The sequence below is a fragment of the Dipodomys merriami genome, unplaced genomic scaffold, assembly GCF_024711535.1.
Source record: "Dipodomys merriami isolate MVZ:Mamm:240054 unplaced genomic scaffold, mDipMer1.0.p SCAF_587, whole genome shotgun sequence".
Classification (NCBI taxonomy): domain Eukaryota; kingdom Metazoa; phylum Chordata; class Mammalia; order Rodentia; family Heteromyidae; genus Dipodomys; species Dipodomys merriami.
This window is the reverse complement of record NW_027206165.1, coordinates 393679-419756: the sequence shown is the minus strand read 5'-3', so window position 1 is coordinate 419756 and position 26078 is coordinate 393679. Positions and strand designations below refer to the sequence as shown.

Genomic DNA, 26078 nt, shown 5'->3' with positions numbered 1-26078 from the left:
ATCAGAAGCCCCAAGATCACTCACACGCTGGCAGATGTAAGAGGCAGCAGGCTCAGATTCCATACTGTCTGTCCCTGGCTTATTCCCTTATGTTTGCCCTAGTCATCATAATAGCATTGCAGCAGATTCCTGGGACCAGAGACTGAGTGACTCAGTCAAAATAGGAGGGAGTGACAATCACCACCAATGATAGCAAGGGAGTGAAAAGCCTGGGCAGGAAGCTAGGGAGGTTGGTGGGACTGAAAAAGGGCCAAGAAGAGAGCTGTAGCCAGGTGCTCATTGCTCACACCTGTAATTTTCACTACTCAGGAGGCTGAGATCAGAGAATGATGGTTTAAAGTCAATCTGGGAAGAAAAATCCAACAGACTCTTATGTCCAGTTACTCAAAAAAAAAAAAAAAAAACACCAAATACTGGAAGTGGAGCTGTGTCTCAAGAGGTAGAGGGCTGTCTTGAGTGAAAAGTCAAGTGAGGTAGATGCTGGTGGTTCACACCTATAATCTTAGCTACTCAGGAGGCTGAAATCTGAAGATCATGGTTCAAAGCCAACCTGAGCATGAAAGTTTGTGAGACTTCTTTTTTTTGAGGTATTACAGGGGGTAAGAGTTAATCAGTACCGAGGCTTGAACTCAGGACCTAGGTGTTCCTGAACTCTTTTGCTCAAGGCTAGCAGTCTACCACTTGGAGCCACAGCAACACTTCTGGTTTTCAGGTGGTTAATTATAGATAAGAGTCTCATGGAATTTCCTGTGTGGGCTAGATTTGAACCAGGATCCTCATATCTTAGCTCCCTGAGTAGCTAGGATTACAGGAATGAGCTATGAGACACTCATTTCCCTTTAATTACTAAAAAGCTGGAAGAACAGACGTTCCTCGAAAGGTAACATGCTAGCCTTGAGCATAAACAGCTCAAGGTCAATGTCCAGGCTCTGAATTCAAGCCACAGGAACTGCATACATACACACCCAGGGGGTCCACTAACAGCCAGAGTGATGAAGGCCATGAAGAGAACATTCATTCACCTGCCTACCACACTAGGACCTTGCAGAACAATCTAGAACTGTGTAGAGAGTTCTGTCTCCTCCCCGTTTGCTGTTCTCCCTTGGATTTGGATGCTGGCTCTTCCTGTTACTGAAGTCCCCATTTCTAGGCCTGTAGGAGACACTTCCTCCAGTTCTGTCCCCAGCACCACACCCAAAACACTGCTCCCAGTCAGCCACCTTCCTATCCCCCACACCCCATGGTCATACTACCATATCTTCCTCTCTTTGTGTGTGTGTGTATGTGTGTGTGTGTGTGCGCACACACGCATGTGTGCACACTCATCCTGGGAATTGAACTCAGGACCTGCACACTGTCCCTCATCTTTTCTACTCAAGGTTATCTCTGTATCTTTTGAGCCACAGCTCAGCTTTCAGCTTTTTGATAGTTAATTGGAGATAAGTGTCTTATAGACTTTCCTGCTTTGGCTGGCTGCACACCATGATCCTTGCCTCACTCACAGTCTCCAGAGTAGCTAAGATTACAGGTGTGAAATACCAGTACGCAGAAAATCAATCATTCTATCTATCTATCTATCTATCTATCTATCTATCTATCTATCTATCTATCTATCTATCTATCTATCTATCTATCTATTGCTGGTAATGAGGCTTCAACTCAGAACCTAGTCACTATCCCTTAGCTTTCTTGATCAAGGCTGGAACTCTGCCACTTGAACCACAGCCCCACTTGGGAATATTTGCTGATTCTTTGAAGGTAAGTCTAGGGACTTTTCCTACCCAATTTGTCTTTGAACCAAGATCCTTAGTTAGCCTCCAGAGTCCTTCTTCCTGTGTTATTTTTGCATATCTGTTGGCTACTATTTATCTGCTTTTGTCCAGAGAAGCTGATCTGAGACCCTTCCCAGATCTCGCTTACTGCCATGTGCAGTGTGGCAAAGGAATGGCTTGCAGAATGAAGTAATGAAGTCTGTTTGTCCAGCCTCCCTCTAGGGATGTGGCAGGTTTCAAGTTAAGGCACTAAAGGTGGCTAATTTATCATCCCTGCCTAGTGAGCCCATGTTCTTCCCATATGAGAAAGCCCTATAGCTGGACAGAGAGAGATGAGATCTTGGGGGTAGCAGCCCTGAACTCCCATTCTGGTAGAAAGGATGTTCTCCCTAGGACAGTTTTGGGAGTCTGTGATGAGAAAGAAAGTAATCACCAGGATGAAATAGGAATAGCCCAAAAGTCAGGGAATAACAGAACACTCTCCTCCCCTCACCCAAAATCTAAGACCACTGGACAATAAATGGTTGGTGTGAACATTGTTCTGCCCTTTGACTGGGCTTGGACAATGTCCCTGCTTCTGTGTGTGTGTGCATGTGTGTGTGTGTGTGTGTGTGTGTGTTTGCATGCATGAGGGTGTACACACACACACACACACACACACACACACACATTGGATGAACTTAGAAATATTATTTTATAAGAAATGTACTCATTATCTTGCCCATGTAATTGTAACCCCTCTGTCCAGTATTTTCACAATAAAAGAAAAAATATTATTTTAAAAAATCATCTCTAAAACAACTCACTGATGGCTTACGACTGTAATTCTAGCTATTTGGGAGGCAGAGATCTGAAGATCTCAGTTCAAAGCCAGCCCCAGCAGATATATTTGAGAGATTCTTTTCTCCCATGAACCAGCAAAATCCCAGAAGTGAACATATGGCTCCAGTGGGAAGAGTGCCAGCCTTGAGAAGAAAAGCCAAGTAAGAGTGACAGACTCTGAGTTAAAGCCCCAATGCTAGCAAAAATCAGGCAAATAACTAATTTAAAAAATCAGCTCAGAGCTTTCCTCATCTGTAAAATGGAATGATGAACAAGATAATGGAAGAATGAAGGAAGAGAATCCTGAAGGGCCTCAATTCAACCCATTCCACCACCAACACCCAGCAAATATACAAAATCACCTGCTCATTACTTAGAGCCAACCAACTAGGCCTGCTTAGCCTTGTTGTTTTAGTGCCACCTGCTGGTACAAATGCAAAATGCTGCATGTTGCCATCCTAGGAGACACTTTGCCAAGTGTCTTACCTGCTTCACAGACCTCTGGCCTCATTGGGTCTCACTTTGTCTGTCTGCTACATAAACACAGTAGACTCCTTCTGCTCCATATCCTGCATCTTCCTGGCTTGTGATTTTCAGATTATTTCTTTTCTATTCCTTCTGTTGATCCTGGGGCTGGATCTCAAGCCAGGGTGCTATGCCTTAATATTTATGCTCAAGGCTAGCACTCTATCAATTGAACAACACCTCCACTTCTGGCTTTTTGCTGATTACTTGGAGATAAGAGTTTCGTATGAGCTAGGTGTCAATTGCTCAGGCCTTTAATCCTAGCTACTCAGGAGGCTGATATCTGAGGATGTCAATTCAAAGCCAGCCTGGGCAGGAGAATCTGTTAGTTTCCTATCTCCAATTATTTACAGAAAAATCTAGAAGTGGTGCTGTGGCAAAAGAGTGCTACCTTTGAGCAAAAGAGCTCATGGATAGCTCCCAGATGCTCAGTTCAAGCCATAAAACTAGTAAAAAAAAAAAAGTTATAGATTTTTCTTTTTGCCTGGGCTGGCTTTGAACCCTGATCCTCAGATCTCAGCCTCCAAAGTAACTAGGATTACACACAAAGGGCCCCTCTTATAAAGGTTCTGTCTCCTATTACTGTGACCTTCAGCCATCCTGTATGCAAGCCCCTAGACATCATCTCATCCTGCCTTGAGCAGTTAAGCACGTGGGCTACTGGGCATCACACTGTGGCCCATCACCCCTGGAAGACTTGTACATGAACACTAGACTGAATGGACCTCAGAGATATTTCCTTTTCTATTTAGTCCCCTTCTTTGTAGAGATCTTCATTTCTTTGGCTTTCAATCCCAAATAATTTAATAATCTTACTGATATCTCTTCTTTCAAAACTGATCACACCTCTTTTGTGTGCCTATTTTTAAGGCCCTGATATGGATCTTATGTCCTGTTGTGACTTCTCCTGACCTGAGCTTACTCAGGAGGACTAATGCTTGTGCAAAAGATATGAAAAGTTTACAGGTTTATGAAGGAGTCTGGACGGGTTCAATGACTGGATGGGTTTGTATTGATTTATATATAACACTAATTTAATATTTCATATTAATGAAATACAATCTTACTGATTACCCCCAAAGCATTATATGTGTACTTATATACATATATGTGTCTATATGTTTGTCTTTGAAAGAATGGCAGTGTTTATTTTAGAACTATTATCAAACACAAGAATAGTAATTGGTATAGTTGATATTTCCAATGAAGAAAGCAGATATTTTTTGCCTCCAATCATCAATATTTATTGAGCATTTACAGTGTACTGAACACAGTAGAACATACAGAAAATATTGTCCCTGCTCTGGAGGATCTTACATTCTGAAAGAAAAAATATATCTTTTTTTTTCTCGGTCGTGGGGCCTGAACTCTGGGCCTGGGAGCTGTCCCTCAGCTCTTCAGCTTGAGGCGAGCACTCTACCACTTGAACACAGCACCATTTCTGACTTTTTCTGTGTATGTGGTGCTGAGGAATAGAAACTAGGGTCTCGTGCATGCAAGGCAAGCACTCTATCACTGAGCCACCTTCTCAGCCCCACTTGTCTTTTAAAATGGCACTTTTATTTGGTGTCTTCTGTAACTTTCTGAAGAAATATTCTGTAGGGTGAGATTTGATATAACGCAGACCCATCATTACTTAGAGAAGATTTAAAGACAAACAATGGCAGAGCATTCAGGATAGAGTTTGTAGGAGATACACAATCTCATTAAGTAAGGTGAGATGTGCTGCAGTAGAGGATGGTTAATAGTTTGTGGGATGCAAGCAAGGAAAGCAAGGGATCTTAGACAGTGAGTAGACCAGAAAAGTCATGTGACCTTTTCCGAAGTACATGGCCACCAAGGAGGAATGGTTAGTGACAAGACAGAAGGCTAAAAAAATAAATAAAAAAATAAAAAAACCAACGGTAATCCTGCGTGCCTGGCAAATACAATTACCAAAATGGAAGGCAAGCAGAATCAAAAAATTCTCAAAAACCAAAACTGATTTAGATGCACAGAATTTTCAGTTAATACTAACCATGGTGAGTCAAAATCGTTGTGGCTTCCTAAGTTAGAAAATGCTATATATCAAAATTTTAACTGGAACATTATTTTTCAAATCAATTTTCCCCTCCCCAAGGAAATACTTCGGTTTGTAGGAGGTAGTTGGTAGATAGATTAGTATTTTTGTTATTGTGATCAATTTTGCACTTTAAACTTGGTAAAAGCCCATTAGCTGCCAAAAGATAGTAAGGAACAAAGTTATAATAATGTACAATTTCTTTTGAGGCATATCAAAACCAAAAGAATAATTTACATGAAAAGTTGTAGAGAAAACGGTAATAATGATTACCAAACAGTTCGTTTTCACTGCATCTTTACTTTTACATTTTTGTTTGTAGGTTGTATAAAACAGTTAAATACAAATAAAATGTGTAGCAAAAATAATGAGAGCAAGCAGCAGGTAACATTACAAATAATGGAATGTGAACCATTTCTGCCCTTATCCAGAGTTAATTGGGACACAACTTTGTCTCAAATAATACTTCTGGTACTGTAGTCTAAGGTGTGCACACTGAAATAGACTCTTCCACAGAAATAGATGATTCCAGAATGCAACAGCCATGGAATATCTGTACCACAGCCCTGCTAGTTCTCCAAAATTTTCAAATATCCAGAATAACTACACCTGTGCCTGGAACCAATTTTCCCTTTTATTCCCCACCAGTACAAACCAATATGTAGGAAGATTTCTTCACTTCAACATGGAAGCAGTTTTAACACACACTGGCCCTTGTGAAGTCCCCTGTACCAAAGTACATGCCAAACATTTACAACTTGTAAAAATTCTACATCTTCGGGCTGGGAAGGTGGCTCAGTGGTAGAGCGCTTGCCTTGCATGCCTGAGGCCCTGGGTTCGATTCCTCAGCACCACATAAGCAAAAAAGAAAAAAGCCAAAAGTGGCGCTGTGGCTCAAGTGGTAGGGCAATAGCCTTGAGCTTTAGTGCTGAGGGACAGTGCCCAGGCCAAGAGTTCAGGCCCCATGACTGGACCCCAAAAAAAAATTCTACATCTTCATATTGGCCAATTGAAGATGAAAACAGATAAATCACTAAATGTTAACAGGCAATATCTATTCCCCTAATATTAAAAAACAACAACAAAAAACCCTGAGAAATATAGAAATTCAAATAGAAGCAACATAAACCCATCATAAATCATAAACAAACTATTTGTGGGACAGCATGGATGGCAATTAGTCTGCTGTATAAATTTTAGAATGAGGCAGACAAAAGTTGGAAGGCCATTTAATTTTCCCCTCCTTCTCCTGCTTTCACTTCATCTCCTTGGTTATCATATCTACAATGTCAAATTTTCTCTCAGTAACTACTTTATTAGCGTGCAGTCTTTGAACCCCTCTTCACTTAATGTATCAAGTTCAGCAATGACTTCATCAAAACCTGTCTTTGCAAGAAAGCAAGCTTTCTCTGGGGAGTTCAGAATCTCATAATAGAACACCAAGAAGTTAAGGGCCAGACCCAAACTGATAGGTTTATCAGTTGTGAAGCTTGAACTCTGGGCCTGGGCACTGTCTCTCAGCTCTTCAGCTCAAAGCTAGTGCTCTACCACTTGAGCCATAGTACCACTTCCTGTTTTCTAATCGGTTTATCAGATATGAGTCTCAAATATTTCTTTATTGCTATTGTTTCTAACATATTTGTACGATGATTTCTTTTTTGCTGTGTATGTCCCTCCCCAATGGTATCTGGTAAAGAACTGCTACACTTGTGTTTCGTTGAAAATCAATCTTTCTATGTTACCTAGAATGGCCTTCATCTCCTGAGCTTGACTGATCCTACTCAGGCTTAGAAGTTGCTTGACTATAGTTGTATCACTGGGCCTGGAAAGATTAGGCCTACACAGTTATTTTGAGAAGAGCTCCTAGGGAGCTAAGAAGTTAGGAATTCTCTGGTGATGCTGCATTATCAGTAAAGGAACTGTGTTTTCCCAAATGATGCCTGACTATTCCTGACTGTGGCAAATGCCAGAGGTCAGGACACAAGCCTGGTTTCTAGAAGTGGCCCTGACTCTTCCCACACTTAGGACCTGGGATAACAAAGATTTATTCCAAAGTCTAATGGGTAACACCTGGGAAGACAATATGAGGTAGCTTAGAGTGACTGAGAGGAACTTTTAGGATCATAGAAGAGGGAGGAATTCACACTGGAATAGGGCATGCAAATGGAAAGACAAAAACACACTGGTTTGGGCCAAGCCATCAACCTTCACTGAGACCTATCCTTCACTTCACACTTGCACCTCACCCACATTCCCCCCCCCCCCCGATCTCCCCAAACCACCATTAGTTTGAACAGTAATTGTGGTGAGGTGCCTGTTCTAAGACCACTCATCCCACCCACAGGATGCTTTTCACTATTTAGCTGAACAAATTGTTAAAGAAAAGATAATGGGAACACCATGAGTTCAAACCACAAGAGCAGCAATGAACATCAAAGAAAAGAAATGAAAAGTAAAGAACCTTAAAGGAAAGGAAAAATTTGGAAACAGCCAAAAGCTACTTAAGATTCCAAAAATGGAATTTGGACATTTCTGGGAAATTGTTAGATTTTTAAAAAAAAAAATTTAATTTGTGCAAGGATTATGCTGTATATCTAGCAATTCTGCTACTTTATTGCAGTGTATACATTAAAGCATGAAAAATGATCCAAGAATCAGTTTAGTGCCTGCGAATACCTTTTTATATTGAACAGGGAGCTATTCCAAAATGTAAAGAAATCAGATATCATTTACATTCAACAGAACTTATCGGTTACACACGAACAGAAACAAAAGTCTCATAAGCTCAATTACATTAGTAGATCTAAGAATTAAAAAGCCAACTTATTTCATGCTTCCAATACTTGTCCATTTCTCAGATAGTCTAACAATGTTTCAGAAGACACACAGTGATTTTCATTTAAAAAAAAAACTCACCTATGTTCATGCGAAGCAGGTGAAAACCTCCCTATGCATCCCTGCAGTCCTAAGATAAAGGGCCTAACACTGGTGGAAACCTACTTCGTCTCAGAGTGGCACGATGCATTGTGGGAATTGTAGTCTATGTTGCAGCACAGATACTTTGAAAGTGCAGGTTTTTTATTCTTTTTTTAAAAGCAGGGCAAAGATCCTTCTGCGCATGTGCCTCCCCACCCACTGTGGGTGGTTCCAGCCTGCAAATTCCAATTCCTTTCCCGTTGCCTTGCTGCTGGAAGTTTTCTCTTCAGTGGAGCTTGGGAGGTGTAAATTGAAGGGATCTCAGGCTGCAGAAGTAATAACAGGTAGGAACTGTGAGCTGGATGCAAAACACAAGGCAAAATTGATCCTCCACATGTTCCTCCAGCATGAGGCTGATGATTTGTTCAGGGCTCCAGAGTTTGTGCTGCCACAGCCCTTGTGTCTCCAGGTGCCAGAAACTGGCTTGCAACATTCTGACAGCAAGTTGGGTGGTTCTCCAGAATAGGAGAAATTGTGCATTTATATTTCCATGATGGTGAAATTCTGCTGTTAACACATGTGACCTTACAATCTTTGCCCAGGTGTAAGATGAGCATGGTAACAATTGTAGCAAAATTGTGAGGTGTGTGCCTGATTTGACTCCATTTATATTGCAGTTGTTTTTTGGGTTCCTGTGTTGTTTCTCCTACAGGTGTCTCTGCTCTTTTCCTTACTTGTTAGTTTTCTTAGTACTCCTGGCTTTAGTTCACACGTGTTTGTACAAGACCTTTTTACTAGGAACAGGTCTACATGAGATATTACAGTAGTGTGTGATGGTCCTTTTTTTTTTTTTTTACTTTCTGTAAAGCAATGAAGCCTAGCAATGTTTGAAGGAGGATACCTTGTCAACTCTGACAAGCCCTACAGAACAGAGGCAAAAAGGCAAAGGAAAGGCAAAATATTTTCAGCTTCCTTGCCTTAAGCAAAGATTGGTTCTACTCACTAGAGCACAAGACTCAGGTGGTACTCTTTCCTCTAACACTCCCAATCACTAGGTGCTGTTGGAAGGTTAACAGTAACTAGTAGGAGGGGAAATGAACTTGCCTGAGGAATCAGTCAGAGTCTAGTTCTCAGAAAGGACATGGGGCTGTGGTTTGTGGATTAGGAATTATTGTCACAACTGAAAGTATCTATCTCTGTTCTTACTAATTTATTCAGCTTCTTCACAGTATCAATTCTTGTACATGATCTCTCAAATGTCTCACCTGTGGGTATACTGATAGTAGCCTTATAGCGTTGGTTTTTACCTGCAGTTAAGAAAGTGTTTGTCATGGAGTGTTACAAAAGGAAATTAAAGTACTGTGTCTTACTCAAAGTGGTATGGTTTTTAGATGTAACGTATAATGAAGTTTTAGGTAGTGTTCTCCATTTTGTCTCAACCTGCTCAAAGAAGTATTATTTCACTTAACAAAATCTTCATGGGAATTGAAGTCAATGAAGCTTGAACATTCATTTAAAATATGTTAGTGAAACACGTTGATCCCTTTTTATCCTTTGCAGTTCCTATGCATTTTCCTAGCTTAAAATTTTACTAACATGGAGGTTTTCCACTTTATCTGTTCTTGACAATTTACAATTTCTCCACTAGATTATTGAGCCTATTTTACATCATTTAAAATGAGAGACTGCCTAAATATGTATTCCAAAACAATTGTTCAATAGAATTTAAGTACAATACAATAAAATGCTCTTTTTTGTGTGCTAGACCTGGTTCTTGGGCTCAAGCACTGGACATTGACCCTGAGCTTGTTTTGTTCCAGCCTAATGTTCTACCACTTAAGCCATATCTCCACTTCTAGGTATTTTAGTAGTTAATTGGAGATCAGTGTCTCTTAGACTTTCCTGCCCCAGCTGGCTTCAATCTGTGGTGCTCAGATCTCAGACTTCTGAGTAGCTAAGATCACAACCATGAGCCACCAGAGCCCAGTTACAAAATAAACTCTTAAATATAGATTATGTTTGTAATAAAATAATATGAACTAGAAGACTTGAAATTTAAAGGATGATAATCTAAATCCCAAAACAAGAAGAAAATATCCCACACTGAAATCTACAATTGTGGTTTTGAGCATTTGAATATGGATAATTAGCCTACAGAAGTTTCTTTGTTACTTTTTAAAAGTAAGAAACCATTCTTGTCATGTGGAACAATCCAAAATGAATGTGCAAATGTTGCTTTTAAGTGATTCATATTGTTCCTTAGCACAAACGACCTAACTGAAGTTTACAGAGTAGGTTTTCATATTTCATACATATCACTGTAAAATTTATTATATTTTATATTAAGAGTTTCTAATCCACGTAGTTGTGTAAAAAAAAAAAATAAAATCTCTGGACAATAGCATTTCCTGTGTAAAAGCCAAGCAATAAATATAAGAAAAAGTATATCGATATTTATTTTTTATTTTTATAAGTCTGCATTTTGGGGTGTCCTCAGCTTAGAATTTTGTGTTAGTATTATTTGTGCAACATAAGATTTTAATCTTCTGGTTCTTTAGCTGTGATGTTCTGTCACTCCTATGCTTAATATTTCATGTTACATCTTTAGTAAGCCCTTTATCTCTCATATGATTGTTTAGGAAAGTGAGCATTAGGGACTTCTCAAAACTGTATTTACATAATCTTTACTGATTAAGTAAAGTAGGCTAAATGACAAATTTCAAGTTATTGCTCAAGGGTTCTCCAAGTATTTGGATGCAGGGAAATGTGCCATTTGAAAACCATTACTGAAATATTATAATACAAGTAATATGTATTGTATATATTTTCTTGTATAATTTTGGGGAAAAGTATTGAGTTATAACCTATATTCTCTCCATGGAGTTTAAATGTATAAATGAATAAGATAGAGTGCAAAAGCTCGATGGAGTCCTAGGATCCATTTTAATGAATAGAAAAATAATTCATACAACCCTAAATGTATTTCATTAATAATTAGTGGTATTGAAGGTGTGGATTTTTGTTTTAATTATTCAATCATTTTTAGGAACCTTAGTTTTTATGAATTCTGTATGTATATTAAACTAGAATACTGTTTGTCTACCAACTAATGGACTGTGGAGTCATCCTCAGTGGAGCATTTAATACTCTACTTGAGACATCAAAGATTCTTCTCCCATAAGAAGGCTTTGTGCTTTTTCACTCCATGTATAATGTTTTGAGTAGGAAAATCTGAGGCATAATCACACAGGTTCTTTCCTGACTATGTCAATTGCCTTTTCTCTAAGCCATGCGTCCAGAATCTTCTCTTCATTGGCAACAGGAAGAAAGAATGAGAGGATCTCTGGTGAGTTGTTTTTTATTTCTCATTTTTCACATTCCATTTTAGGAAGCTAAGTCTATCCAAGATTTAAAACAGAAAAAAAATATTCAGTTTCAAGAACATGTTCCTAAACAAGAGTAAGATGGTTTTTAGAATGAGTAGATTATAAAATGTCTTAGTTGAGGGCAGACTTGCTTGGAGTTTTCTGATGTGAAATAAAGTAGTCACACTTGTTTGGTGATTCAATGCCATTGAGGGAGTCACTTGTCATGTAAAGTGGACATTTGCTGACAACTTGTCAGAGATCACCTCCTTATGATTAATGTTGAATTATGTTAAACAGGTTTTACTGGAGTTTCTGAAATAGTGTGGTCAAAAACACACACCTTCAAATGTGAGAGATTACTTAGTAAGATACATGTAATTAAATTACTCTCCATACATACTTCTTGGACTGCTTCCTGGTCTTTGACTACATAAAACTTGATAATATTTGATGATATAGTGTATGGTCTTCCTAGAAAACCCTTTGTATTTTTCCTAATGTGTCGTCACATGATTTTTTTTCTCTATTTACTCTCTTCATTCTGTTTCCTACTCATAAGCTTTCATCATTTCTCTCTTTCTCTCACTTTTTATATATTTTCCTCCCTGTGTCTTCATCTCTTTCAGTCCCCCTTCTCTCCGTCTGTCTCTCACCATTTTTCAAATGCTGTATGTGGGAACTTGTTTGTTTTACTGATCAATTTTCCTTTGCTGACATAGTTCTTTGAATTGAAATTTCTCTTACCCCTTTTCTCTTTGTGTCTGAGATGAACGTTTGTTGTGTTGCATGCTTGGTGTCTAAATTCAACACTAATGGGACACACCTACCTCATTCTCCACTGTCTTTCTTGTGCTAGTGTTGGAACAGGCACTCACAGGCTTCACATCCTGTCTGCTTCCTCCTTCACTGTTGGCACTACTTGGTCTTTTAAAAAAAATCTTTTTGCATTGTAAAATAGTTTACAGAGGGGTTACAGTTACATGATTATATTTCCTATGGAGCATTGTTACCTGCTCCTTTGTTTTTCCTCTAACATTTCTTTCCTCCTAACCTCTGCAACCCCTCCCACCCTCCCTCACTCAAATGGTAAAGTTCGTTTTCAACCTAGTGTCTTTTTTTTGTTTTGGGGTCCAGCTGTGGGGCCTGAATTCTGGACCTGGGCGTTGTCCCTCAGCTCTTCCCACTTGAGCCACAGCACCACTTCCGGCTTTTTTTCTTTTTGCTTATGTGGTGCTGAGGAATCGAACCCTGGGCCTCATGCATGCAAAGCAAGCGCTCTACCACTGATCCACCTTCCCAGCACCCAACCTAGTGTCTTGTACATCTCATTTTTACAATGAGTCAGCCTTATCCCTATTTAAGCATTTTGTTTTTTTCCGTCCTATCCCCAAATTAGAATAGTGTATATACAAGATGCAAGGCACCGCAAAAACATACAGTGAAAACAGGGGTTATACCGTGGGGGAAGAACATACCAAAGGAACAAAAAGTCACATAGTACATTAAAAACAATAGCAAGAAAGAGAAAAACCACTTGAGTTCCTGTCTTAGGGCTCATTTCACTTCATATCATCTGATATGGTCATATGTACATAGCTTTTGACCATTTCTGCTTGTCCTAGACATGTACTAGTTATTTCAAATAAGGGAGATCATGGAACCTATGTTTCTTTGGGCCTGGCTTACTTCACTAATTACACGTTTCTCCAAGTCTTAACATTTCCTAATAAATGGGGTGATGCCATTATTTCTGATGGAGGCATAGAAAAGCATTGTGTGTGTGTGTGTGTGTGTGTGTGTGTGTGTGTGTGTGTGTGTGTCTATACACATATATGTATAAATACATATTATGTATATATGGATATATATATCATATTTTCTTTATTCACTCATCTACTGAGGGGCATCAAGGTTGGTTCCATATCTTAGCTATGGTAAATAAAGCTGCAATAAACATAGGTGTGCTGGTAGCTTTAGTATACCCTTGTTTGTGATCTTTGGGTAAATACCCTAAAGTGTGATTGCTGGGTCAAAGGGGAGCAACTATGTGGAGTCTTTTGAGGAACCTCCATACTACTTTCCAAAGTGATTGAACAAGTTTACACTCCCACCAACAATGCAGTAGTGTTCCCTTTTCTGTTCGCATCCCCTTCAGCATCTGTTGTTATTCGTGTTCTTGATTATAGCCATTTTATCTGGGGTGAGGTGGAATTTCAAGGTTGTCTTAATCTGCATTTCTTTTTGGCTAGAGAAGTTGAGACTTTTTTTGATTTTTGTGTTTTTTTTAGAATGAAATTGCTCCATTTGTTAGGAAATGGAAAGTCTTGGAAAAAATTATACTAAGAGAAGTAAGAAAGGCCCAAAGAAACATAGGTCCCATGGTTTCCCTTATTTGCAATAACTTGTATATGTCTGAAACAAGCAGAAACGGTCAGATAGGTTGATTGTAGGCAAAAATGAACCCCATTAAGGATTCAAATGTATTTTCTTTCTTGTAATTGTTTCTAACATATTTATAAGTTGAGCCTTTTTTTAAATATGTCTTTTGGCCATTCTTATTTCCTCTTCAGATTAGATTCTTGTTAAGTCTTTAGCCTACTTATTTATTGGGCAGTTGTTTCTCTGAGGATTTGTTGTTGTGGATTTAATTTCTTGAGTTCTAAGTATATTTTAGATATGAGACCCATGTTCATTTTATGCCTAGTGAAGATCTTCTGCCAATCTGTGGGTTTTGTATTGATCTTGTTAGCAATGTCCTTTGCCATGCAGAAACTCTGCGGTTTCATGCAATCCCATTTGTCCAACCTTTCTTTGATTTGTTGTGTTTCTGGGTCTCTATTAAGAAAATTTTGGCTGGTGCCAAGTACCACTAGAGTTTCTCCTATTCTTTTCTGTAATGTTTTTTAGGGTCTTTGCTTTGAATGTGAGGTTTTTGATCGTTTTGGAATTGATTCTGGTGCAGGGTTATATATACAGATCTAGCTTTAGTTTTCTACAGGTAATGAACTAACTTTGCCACCACCATTTACTGACAAAGTTGTCTTTCCTCCATTCTATTTTTGAGCTCCCTTCTCAAAGTTTAGGTGGATATAGGTCTGTGTGTACATTTCTGGGACTTCAGTCCTATTCCATTGGTCCTCAAGTTTATTCTTGTGCAATTACCAATCTGTTTTGATTACTATGGCTTTGTAGTACAGTTTGAAATTTGGTAGTGATATTCTACCAGCATTGTTCTTTCTGGTATGGATCGTTTTTGCTTTCTGGGGTCTTTTATTGTTCCATATACATTTCTGGCTTGTTTTTAATATTTCATTGAAGAACTCGGACTATTGATAAGTATCGCATTGAATTTGTAGATAGCCTTTGGAAGTATTGTCATTTTCACAATGTTAATCCTCCCATTCCGGGAGCATGGTAGGTTTTTCCAGTTCCTAAGTTGTGCGTTAATTTCTTTTTTGGCACTATCTCTTGAGCCACACCTCCTCCAATATGTTGATTAGCTGCTTAATTTGAGTTGTCTACCCAGTTTTCTGGCTTCCAGCCTCCTTAATAGCTAGGGTAGGATAAGCATCTTGAACCAGAAGCACTTGTTTTGTTTTTACTTACTTCAATATTTATCATTAATAATTAATTGGATACTACAATAAAGTTAGATGATTGTTAACAGCATATTTAAAATTAATATTCAACCTAAGCTCCAGTATTTCATGTTTCAATTAAGTGATGTACTTTATTTCTAATAATTGTAGCTGTTTTTCTAACTGTGCTACATTTTCTTCACTAACTTTATGCTCACACAACTCCATGAAGAAATTGTTTCAAATTTAATTGATCTATTGTTATAGTGGTGATGTATAGAGAGACTACCATTTCTTGGACCAGGTATTGAATACATTTCCTTTCATGCTGTGTCTTCCATACCCTCACTCTCTCCCAATGTTTCCCTGCCATCTTGACTCATGATTTGTATAGCTTACTTTCATCAGTGCCTAATGACCTCCACAGATGCGCTTTTTACCCCATTTCCTTCTAGTTCTCTGGCTTTCCCCCACTCTCCAGAAGAGATCCATGTGAATACACCATATCTATTTAAACTTTTTTTTGCCAAACCTGGGGCTTGAATTTGGAGCCTGTCCTGGGCACCATTCCTGATCTTGATTTGCTCAAGTCTACAACTCGACCACCTGAGCCACAGTGCCATTTCCTAATTTTTCTATTTATGTAGTGCTGAGGTATGGAACCTAGAGCTTCATGCATGGCAGGCAAGTACTCTAACACTTAGCTATATTCCCAGCCCCAAACTATGTGTTTTTATTTCAAAGGTGAAGTAAGAAAGAGGCTATATTTAATATTCTATAAATCACAATGACGGAATACATTTCTTTGAGATCCATTGTAATTTCCCTGTGTTTATTTCACTCATAGAATACTATAAATATATCTTTTAATTTTCATGTATTTATAACATAACTTTAATTTTTCATATTGTTTTCTACACCATTTGTCTTCCGATTTACTATTAATCTTGGAATATGTGTCTTGATAAATGCAACACCATAGTATTTTTTTTAAGTTTAAGATAATGTCATCCATGTGTGTGTTCGTGCTGATTTTTTGTCTGGTTGTTATATCAGTTAGTAAGAGGAGTATTAGTTCTACAATAGTAATGGTAGATTAAAGTATTAAAACTGCATGGTCTTTTAAACATGTCTTTGTACCTTTGCTTTTCAGCATACATTTTTACTATCATAATGTATAATCTGTCTGTCATTATCAATGATGTATATCTGTGGTCATATATTTTGGGCTGATGCTTATTTCCTACATATTATCACTATTTGTATTTTTCATCATTAACTTTTGCTCATGGTATCTTTGTATATTTTTTTTAATTTTTATTTCTCTCTAGTCCATGACTTTGGATTGCTCATTAAGTTTTCTTTCTTCTGTTCATGTCAGACAGTGCCTTATATATTTACTATATTTTACAATATAAATATGGTCTTATTTTGATGGATATCTTGCTATTTAATATCTGTTTGTCTCATCTGATATTTATTTCTTATTTTGCTTCTATGTAACCTGCACACACCTCAACTTCACTGTAAATCACCTCTCATATAAGCTGCAGGCATTCTCCTGTACACTGTGAATTACCTCTGATACCAATTACAAATTAAATCTGATGTAAAGAGTTGTTATACTCCATTGTTCATAGGATAAAAATAAGACTGCATGCTTAATACAGGTGCCCTACTTTTTCAAAGGTTTGTTTCTATATTCCATTGAATTTGTGCAACTCAAAATATGCAAGGACTGCAAGATTTTTTAAAAACAGTCTTATTAATATTCTTCATACAGAAATAAGCAGACATTTCATGTAAAGAACAAAGGCCATTCTCAGGCTGAAGCATAGAGCTTCAGCAGAAGTAAACTGTGCAGGAAAATTGTTATACTGTAGAACTGCAAGAAAATGAACTTTCTACCCTGTGGGATTCTTTGTTAGGAACACAAAGGAAATTAACTTGCTGGATGCATTTTTACTACGAACATTAATATTTACAATATTATCATAGTAATAGCATATAGCATAATATAGTTACTTTTCAATGGAATTGAATGGAATTTATAACCTATGTATAAACTTTCTATTTTCCTTTTAAATTTTTGTAGAAATAATTCTTTGAACTCAGACCCCCATATTTGCGAGGCAAGTACAAAATTAATTGATCCATATGCAGGATTCACAAACTTTGTTTTTAAAACACCTATGTGTTTGTATATTGAATTTGCATTCCTTATAAATTATGAATATGGTACTATAAGTTTTCTTTTCACAAGAGAAATTACATACAATGTTTTCTATACATTCTTTTACCTACACATGTACCATTCCTTTAACTACACATTTACCTTTTTAATAATCTTCTCCTCTGTGTAGATCTATGTTAGCAATTTTTATTTTTCTCTTGATGCACAATAATTTTTTTTTCGGTCCCGTTTTCGGGCCTGATCTCTGGCCCTGGGCCCTATCCATCAGCTCTTCAGCTCAAGCATAGGGCTCTACCACTTGAGCCACAGCGCCACTTCTGGCTTTTTTCTTTTTTGCTCATATGGTGCTGAGGAATCGAACCCTGGGCCTCAGGCATGCAAGGCAAGCGCTCTACCGCTGAGCCAGTCACCTTCCCAGCCCCGCAGAATAATTTTTATAGCACTTAAAATGAAGATGTGTTAATAATGCATTATCTTTCCCTAGGAATACCTTCAATCTTAATTGTAAGAAGAGGCCCTTTGCCCCATGGATTGTGTATTGAAGTCTATTTTCTTTAAACACTTTATAGATATATTTCTTTTTGTGTGTTAGTCATCATTCACCTCTGATATTGTCAAGAATGACTGTATTCCTTTTAGACACCATACAACAAATTAGTGCTGTATTTTATTCTAATTCTTAAAACTACTATATTTTTTACATCATGTCCCAATTCATAGTTTTATTCTCTATCCTTCTTGTGGTGGTCATAGTTCACATTTTTGGGGATCATCTTGAGCATTCCTTAAGCCTCTATCCATTTACATCCATCCTTCAATTAAGGCCTATTAAAATGCAAAGCTGATTAAGAAACATTTTATGGTAATAAGTAAGTATTTGGTGTGGTAGGAAGTAGTCAGTGTTCACAAACGTTCATGCTGGCAGTTCATTTTTACATATGAAGAAACAAATGGCTATGACCATACTTTTATATCTAGAAATTTAATAACAAAAATAGTTAACATCGGATGTTTTATTGTGAGAACTAAGTCAAATCTTATGAGAGCCAAATCATTCGTTTACTATTTTTTGAGTAATTTACTCCTTTTAACATTTACCTGGATGCTGTGCTTTTCATAGATCTACTAATGTGTTATGTATTGCATATGATGTAATGGCCATGTTGTGACTGTTTATGAGAGCACTATTTAACAGAAACTCTAAATAGTATTGTCAGTGAGGCAGAATATGAAAATGCCGAAAACACATTTATTTACTTCATTGTTACCCAGATATATAGTAAATATTACCAAAATAAGCTAAACACACACTTTCAGACTCCTACTTATACTTATTGTTGTCTTGCTAGGTTATTAGCTTCTTAGAACTGTTTTCTTGTCTTTATTGCTGGAACCAGAAATGGGTTCTAATGTATTAGAAAAACTTTGTATGTGTAATTACCAAGTTACTATGGAGGCAAATATTTCTACTTTGATTATATATTCTCTCATTTTATAAATAACACAGAAAGTTCCAACCACATTCTGTAATACAAAAGCATACATGTAGAAGAATGAAATTCTAGTTTTGGTGTTCTCAGGACTCAGGGATTGATGGAATGTGCCCTTACAGAAGCTGGTGTCATTTGATGATGTGGCTGTGGAATTCAGCTGGGAGGAGTGGCAGGCATTGGATATTTCTCAGAGGACCCTGTATAGAGATGTGATGCTGGAAACCTATAGCATGCTGGTGTCCTTAGGTGAGCCAAAAATATCACATTAACTTGAAAAGTTAAGTGGGGCTTGACCTCTGGGCATTGGTACAGTGCCTCAGCTCTTCGGTTCAAGGTGAGCACTCTATCACTTGAGCAACAGCGCCTCTTCAAGCTTTCTGGTGGTTAAATTGGAGATAAGTATCTCACAGCTTTCCTATTAGGGCTGGCTTTGTATGGCAATCCTCAGATCTCAGCCTACTGAGTAACTAGGATGACAGGTGTGAACCAGTGGTGGGCGGAAAATGATTTGTTTTTAGTAGATATGTGAATATTTATAGAACTTTCAATGCTATTTGGATGTAAGTTTCCAGTCTGAGGGAAGTGTCATTTGTTTCAAATGAAGGTAGATTATATACAGGTAGATTATATAAATTCTGAGGCAATTTTATTTTCATTGTTCAAGAATCCAAATCAGCAGTTTGACTAAAGTTCCAAACTGTCTTCCCTAAAGAGAAGACTGTATTCCCAAACTTGAAGTGATTATTGTGGGTAGATATACAATCTAGAAAACACATACATACATACATACATACATACATACATACATACATACATACATACCTATTTATCATTATTGGAAGTAAGAACTGGAAATCACTAGATTAGAGGGAGTATTTATAATCCAAACCTAGTACTAGATGCAGTGGTTCATGCCTGTAATTCTTAGGAGTCTGAAATCTGAGGCTTTCAGTTTGAAGCAAAAAATGCCAGTGAAATCTCCATGCGACTCTTATCTCAAGATAACCACTCTTACACTGGAAGTGGAGCTAGGACTCAAACTAATAGAATGCTAACCTTGAGAAAAAGAATTGCATTCAAGTCACACAACCTGCAAAATTAATTCAAACCTCGGGGAGATTCAACCATGGAGACAGTGAGAAATGAAAGAAGATTTGGGAGCAACCTTGTTAACAGGATATCTGAAATCTTAGAACAATTTTGACACAGCATGAGCAATAAGTCTTCACTCTTATTAACAGGGCACACTGGTCCTAAACCTCAATTGATTGTCAAGCTGGAGCAAGATGAAGAGCCATATATGAGAGAAGCCTCAGACAAGAATTTCTCAGGTGAGTTAAAGCATCTTGCATAGTGATCATGGATCCAGAACCAAATTGGTAAATTCGTCTTGCTATGTACTGACCAATAATATTCCTAATTCCCTTGAGTCCCATGTGTAGCAGAGAACTAGGTGATCTTTGTGTTAGACTTGTGAATCAAAAATGCATGTAGATGCACACTGAACTGTGTAGGGCAGTAAAGGTAAAGTTAGCAATTCTTTCTCTTTGTGGAAATTATTTTGAAAAAACAAAATTAGAAATGTGAAAAGTGAGATTTCCTTTTCTTTGAAACTAGGACTAGGCAGGTATAGCAAATGACTATGCCAAGGCTGCTATCCTCTGATAAGGATAAGGAGGGTAGAGGCCAGTAAACAGAACCCAAGCTTTCAGTCTAGAGAGAATGATTAACTAGGTCGTGATCTGATGTGGCTTTAGTTCATGAGTCTGAGGGTTTAAAAGTCAGATGAGATTCTGTCTAAGGTGGAGGGAAACAAATTTTAAAATTTCTAAAGATACTTAATTCACAGTGAGAACTTATAACTGAAGAAATGTGGTTATAAAACTTTATTCTCAGGTGTAAGCAAAGGTTTGTATAAAAAAGGTACAATCTCCAAAGTTAGAAAATACTGTTCTCCTAATGTTTGAGAAGTAAAGTAGCACAATATATAAATTATTTTAAGAAAGTAAAACAATACAAAGCATCTATTCCCCTAAGATCAAACAAAACAATTTTTGGGAAAAAATGAAGAATGCTACATATTAAATTATACAGGTTAAAAAGCTAGCAGTAAATAGTTTAGTAATTTGTATAAATAATTCCTCTGACATAAAAAAGAAGAAAAACCTGAAATACAGAAAAACATTTTCCATCATAAACTGTCAGTGTTACTCTTTTTTGTTGTTGTGAAAACAATTTACAGAGGGGTTACAATTACATGGGCAAGGTAATGAGTACATTTCTTACCAAGCATTGTTGCCTCCTCCTTTGTTTTCCGTTACCATCCCCTCCCATCATTCCCCTCCAGCCCCCCGCCCCAGCCAAAGTTGGGAAGTTCATTTTTTGACATAACATCTTGTACATCTCATTGTTGCAATGGGTCCACCTTACCTCCACAAATTATACCTACATCAAACACAGTAAAAACAGGGGTTATAGCATAGGGGAGGGACATATAAAGCAATAAAGAAATATCATATATATATATATATATATGTTAGATACAATATCAATAAATAAAAAAAACATATGAGTCCTTATCTTGGGGTTCATTTTGCCTAACATCAATTTATTGACCGTTTCTGCTTGTCTCAGATATATACTAATTATTGCAAATAAGCGGAACCATGGGACCTGTTTCTTTGGGCTTGGCATACTTCACTCAATATAATTTTTCCAAGTCTTTCCATTTCCTAACAAATGGAGCCATATCATTCTTTTCGATGAATGCATGGAATTCCATTATGTATATATACCACATTTTCTTGATCCATTCATCTACTGAGGGGCATTTGTGTTTGTTCCTTATCTTACCTATGGTAAACAATGCTGCAATAAACATAGTTGTGCTGGTACCCTTAGTATGGTCTTGTTTGTGATCATTTGGGTAAATGCCCAGAAATGGGATTGCTGAGTCATAAGGGAGCTCTATGTGAAGTCTGTTGAGGAGCCTCCATTCTGTTTTCCAAAGTGGTTGTACAAGTTTACACTCCCAACAACAATGCAGTAGTGTTCCCTTCTGTACATATCCCCTCCAGCATCTGTTGTTATTAGAGTTCTTGATTATAGTAGCTCAGTGGTAGTGTGCTTGCCTTGCATGCATAAGGCTCTGGGTTCAATTCTTCAGCACCATATAAGCAGATAAAACTGGGAGTCGTGCTGTGGCTCAAATGATAGAGAGCTAGCATTGAGCTGAAGAGCTGAAGGACAATACCAGGCCTGGAGTTCATGCCCCATGACAAAAAAACGGTGTAAGGAAGAGTATTACTTTCTTAATCAATACATTGTGGTAAAAGAAATTTATTTCTCATAAATCATTTCCTATATTAATATTTCAAAATTTGTAACAGTTAAGATGGGGAAAATGTCTTTACCTTTATTTTAAGGAGTATTTGGATCTTATTTATGTTTTTTTTCTTCTTTATATGACTCATTTTAGATATTCAAAAAATGGAGCATGTGATTAAGACTTACCAGGAAGGTCCAGATGAATGTCTGCGTGACATAGCTGTCACAAACATTAACACAATAGAGCAAAGAGTGAGATTAGTGACAACTTCTAACTTGACCTCAAAACAGAAGCCAGATCTGAATAGGAATGATGAGAACTCCTTAAGGATGACGACGGACGAGTTCATTCAGTGTCAGAACATGCTCCACTACAGTGAGCCTGGTAAGATGCCAGCTGCATATATGCCTGGTGTTTCTCCTGTAGTTAAACAATCGCTTCGATACTCAAAGGCTTTTAGTAAAATGATGATGGTCCATATTTTGAATATGGAGGAGAGAAGGTATTAAATTCAGAGATGATATTCTTTCCACATAATTGGGTTTGCATCAGAGATCCCGCCTCTAACCATAACGAATATAGAGAAGAATATGATAAGTCTGCTCTTCTTGCCCAAGAACTTTGTCAGGGAGGGAGATTTCCAGGCACTATGCATCAGAAAAGAGACACAGGAGAGAATCCTTATACAAGTAGTGAATGTGAGAAATCATTCAGTAAGGATTTACACCTTACAAAACCTGAGAGGAAATATCCAGAGAATCCTGATGAGTGTAAGCAATGTACAAAATCTATCTCTAAGAATTCAGAACTAAGTTCTGATCAACCTAAAACAACACCAGAAGAGAAACCCTATGAATACGAAGAATGTAGGAAATTTTCCACCCAAAAGTCAGGTCTCAGAAGGCATCAGAGAACTGACAAAGAACAAAAGTTTGAGGAATGCAACAAATGTGGAAAATCATTTAGAATGAAGTCATACATCACTTTGCATCAGAGAATACACACAGGAGAGAAATCTTATGAATGGGACAAATGTGGAAAGTATTTCAGACAGAAGTCAGACGTTACTGTTCCTCAGAGAACTCATACAGGAGAGAAACCTTATGAATGTAATGTGTGTGAAAAGTCTTTCACCCAGAAGTCAGACCTTACTGTTCATAAGAGAACACACATGGAAGAGAAACCTTATGAATGTAACAAATGTGGAAAGTATTTCAGACAGAAGTTTCACCTTATTGTCCATCAGAGAACACACACAGGAGAGAAACCTTATGAATGTAAGGTGTGTGAAAAGTCTTTCACCGGTAAGTCTGACCTTACTGTTCATCAGAGAACTCATACAGGAGAGAAACCTTATGAATGTAATGTGTGTGAAAAGTCTTTCACCCGTAAGTCACACCTTACTGTTCATCAGAGAACACACACAGGAGAGAAACCTTATGAATGTAACAAATGTGGAAAGTATTTCAGACAGAAGTCTCACCTTATTGTCCATCAGAGAACACACACAGGAGAGAAACCTTATGAATGTAATGTATGTGAAAAGTCTTTCACCGTTAAGTCTGACCTTACTGTTCATCAGAGAACACACACAGGAGAGAAACCTTATGAATGTAACAAATGTGGAAAGTATTTCAGATTAAAATCACACCTTACTGTCCATCAGAGAACACACACAGGAGAGAAACCTTATGAATGTAATGTGTGTGAAAAGTCTTTCACCCGTAAGTCAGAACTTACTGTTCATCAGAGAACACACACGGGTGAGAAACCTTATGAATGTAACAGATGTGGAAAGTATTTCATATTAAAATAACACCTTACTGTCCATCAGAGAAAACATACAGGGGAGAAACCTTATGAATGTAATGTGTGTGAAAAGTCTTTCACCCAAAAGTCACACCTTAGTGTTCATCAGAGAACCCACACGGGAGAGAAACCTTATGAATGTAACAGATGTGGAAAGTATTTCAGATTAAAATCACACCTTACTGTCCATCAGAGAAAACATACAGGGGAGAAACCTTATGAATGTAATGTGTGTGAAAAGTCTTTCACCTGTAAGTCACACCTTACTGTTCATCAGAGAACACATACAGGAGAAAAACCTTATGAATGTAACAAATGTGGAAAGTCCTTCATCTGCAGTTCATCCCTCAGGAAGCATAAGAGAATCCACACACATGAGAAATCTTAGGAATGTGATATCTATGGAAAGTCTCACCTGGATGAAAAATAAGTTTGCATGATAGAACCAAAACCTGATAGAAGCCTTGTGAATGTAGCAAATGTGGAGCCTTTTAGCCAGAAGGCATGCCTCATGGTTCCAAATTGAATGCACACAAGAGAAAAATCTTATGAATGAAAAAAATGTGGAAAGTTTTTGAGAAGTCATAGTTAAATTTTCATCCGAAAACACACAGGAGAAAAACATTATGAATGAAACAAGTATCAAAAAAGTCCTTCACTTAGTAATCATGCATGGATGAGTGTTTATAGAGCACAGACAAGAAAGACAAGGTATGAATAATACCAATGTAGAAAATACCACTTCGACAGCATAGCACAGTGTTCAGCAGAGAACTGAATCACATAGGAGCAAAGAAAATTAACAGGTCTAACAAATATGCAATTTTTAATAGAAGTCAGTCCTCAGTACATCCAAGAACATAATAAGGAGAGAAAATGTGAGTATAATAAATGTAGACAAATATTTAGCCAGAAGTTTCACAGGTTTCTCTACATATTTCAGAGACCTAGAGACAAGACAGAATGTCGAGTGAACATTAGAGAACATCTTTCAAGCAGGAATGAACCTTCAGCCAGCATTAGAGCACTCACACAAAAAATGAAACCCAACATAGGGAAACCTTTGGCAGAAAACTCTGTAAATTATAGAGAAATCCTTCATGGCAGAATTAAGCTAGGTGTAAGGGAAAACCACTCACTGAACCAACATTTCTCATCCTCTCATTGTGTAGAGTAGGGATGATTCCCCTTCATGTTATTCAGGGGTTGGATTTCCAGGCTTGACAAAGAATTAAGATAGTGAAATTGTTGACTTGTGTCTTTTATATTGAGGAATGGATGGTCAAGAAATTTAATAAACACTTTTCAGAAATAGGAGCTCTGGACCTTTGAGATTGAACTCAAATCATCCATAGTGGTTTGGTAGTGATAGATGGGGAAGGACTATCATGAGTTATTCCAAGGACATGAGAGCATCAATTTCTCCACTGCTCCCCAAAAGTCTTCCACTATATGTGTGGTCTATGTATGCATTATAACACTATTACTATTCCAATTCATTTTTTAATGGAAGGTCTGGTGGAAGATAATACTCCTTGTTTATTACAAAATGTGCACAAGAATAAAATCTGTCTCATCATCTTTCATCCCCAAGTTCATGAAACATTCAGAAAACCTGAAAGAATACAATTTCTTTGTGTGTGGGTACTAGTCTTGTAGATTGAACTCAAAGCCTAGCCACGTTCCTTAACTACTTTTTCTCAAGGCTAAATTCTAGCACTAGAATCACAGTTCCATTTCTAGTTTCTTTGGTGGAAAAATGAAGACATGATTCTTAAGCATTTGGGTTTGGATGAGTAATGCCAAAATGATTTTACTACATGCTGTTTTCTATTTACTACTGATGAGTCTGTTGTAAATTTTTCACTTGTAGACCATGCTATTGTTCTTCTGAGTAATAAAACACTAGTCTGGATATTGTGGAGAGTCTGTGTTTTCTCACTGTTATGGAGGGTGAAAGTGAATTCTCAAGAGGAGAATATTGCTTTTTCAAGTTACAAATTTCTAGTTCTACAACAAATTATAAGTTATGGTTTTGCTAAATTTAATTCTGTAGCAATTAAAAAAAACTAGACCCATGGAAAATATGATGGACAAAAGCTAGCTAGAATACTTACAGATATCCATGGGATTATAGAGATAAGCAGAAAGAGGTAGGACTGTGCTAGATATTTGGCAGGGTAAAATAGAGGTGGCAGGTGGTCTACCACTTTA

General features: G+C 37.5%; 1 protein-coding gene across 1 annotated transcript in view; it reads left to right on the top strand.

The window, feature by feature from the left end:
• The window catches only part of LOC138813110 (zinc finger protein 658B-like), an 88460-nt gene extending 64208 nt beyond the window's left edge, over positions 1-24252 (top strand). Inside the window, exons 5-7 of the mRNA XM_070001330.1 lie at positions 22206-22439; positions 22673-23818; positions 23903-24252. Coding sequence (XP_069857431.1) covers positions 22206-22439; positions 22673-23818; positions 23903-24252 — 1730 coding nt within the window. The remainder of the gene's footprint in view (positions 1-22205; positions 22440-22672; positions 23819-23902) is intronic.
• Positions 24253-26078: the final 1826 nt, after the last annotated feature.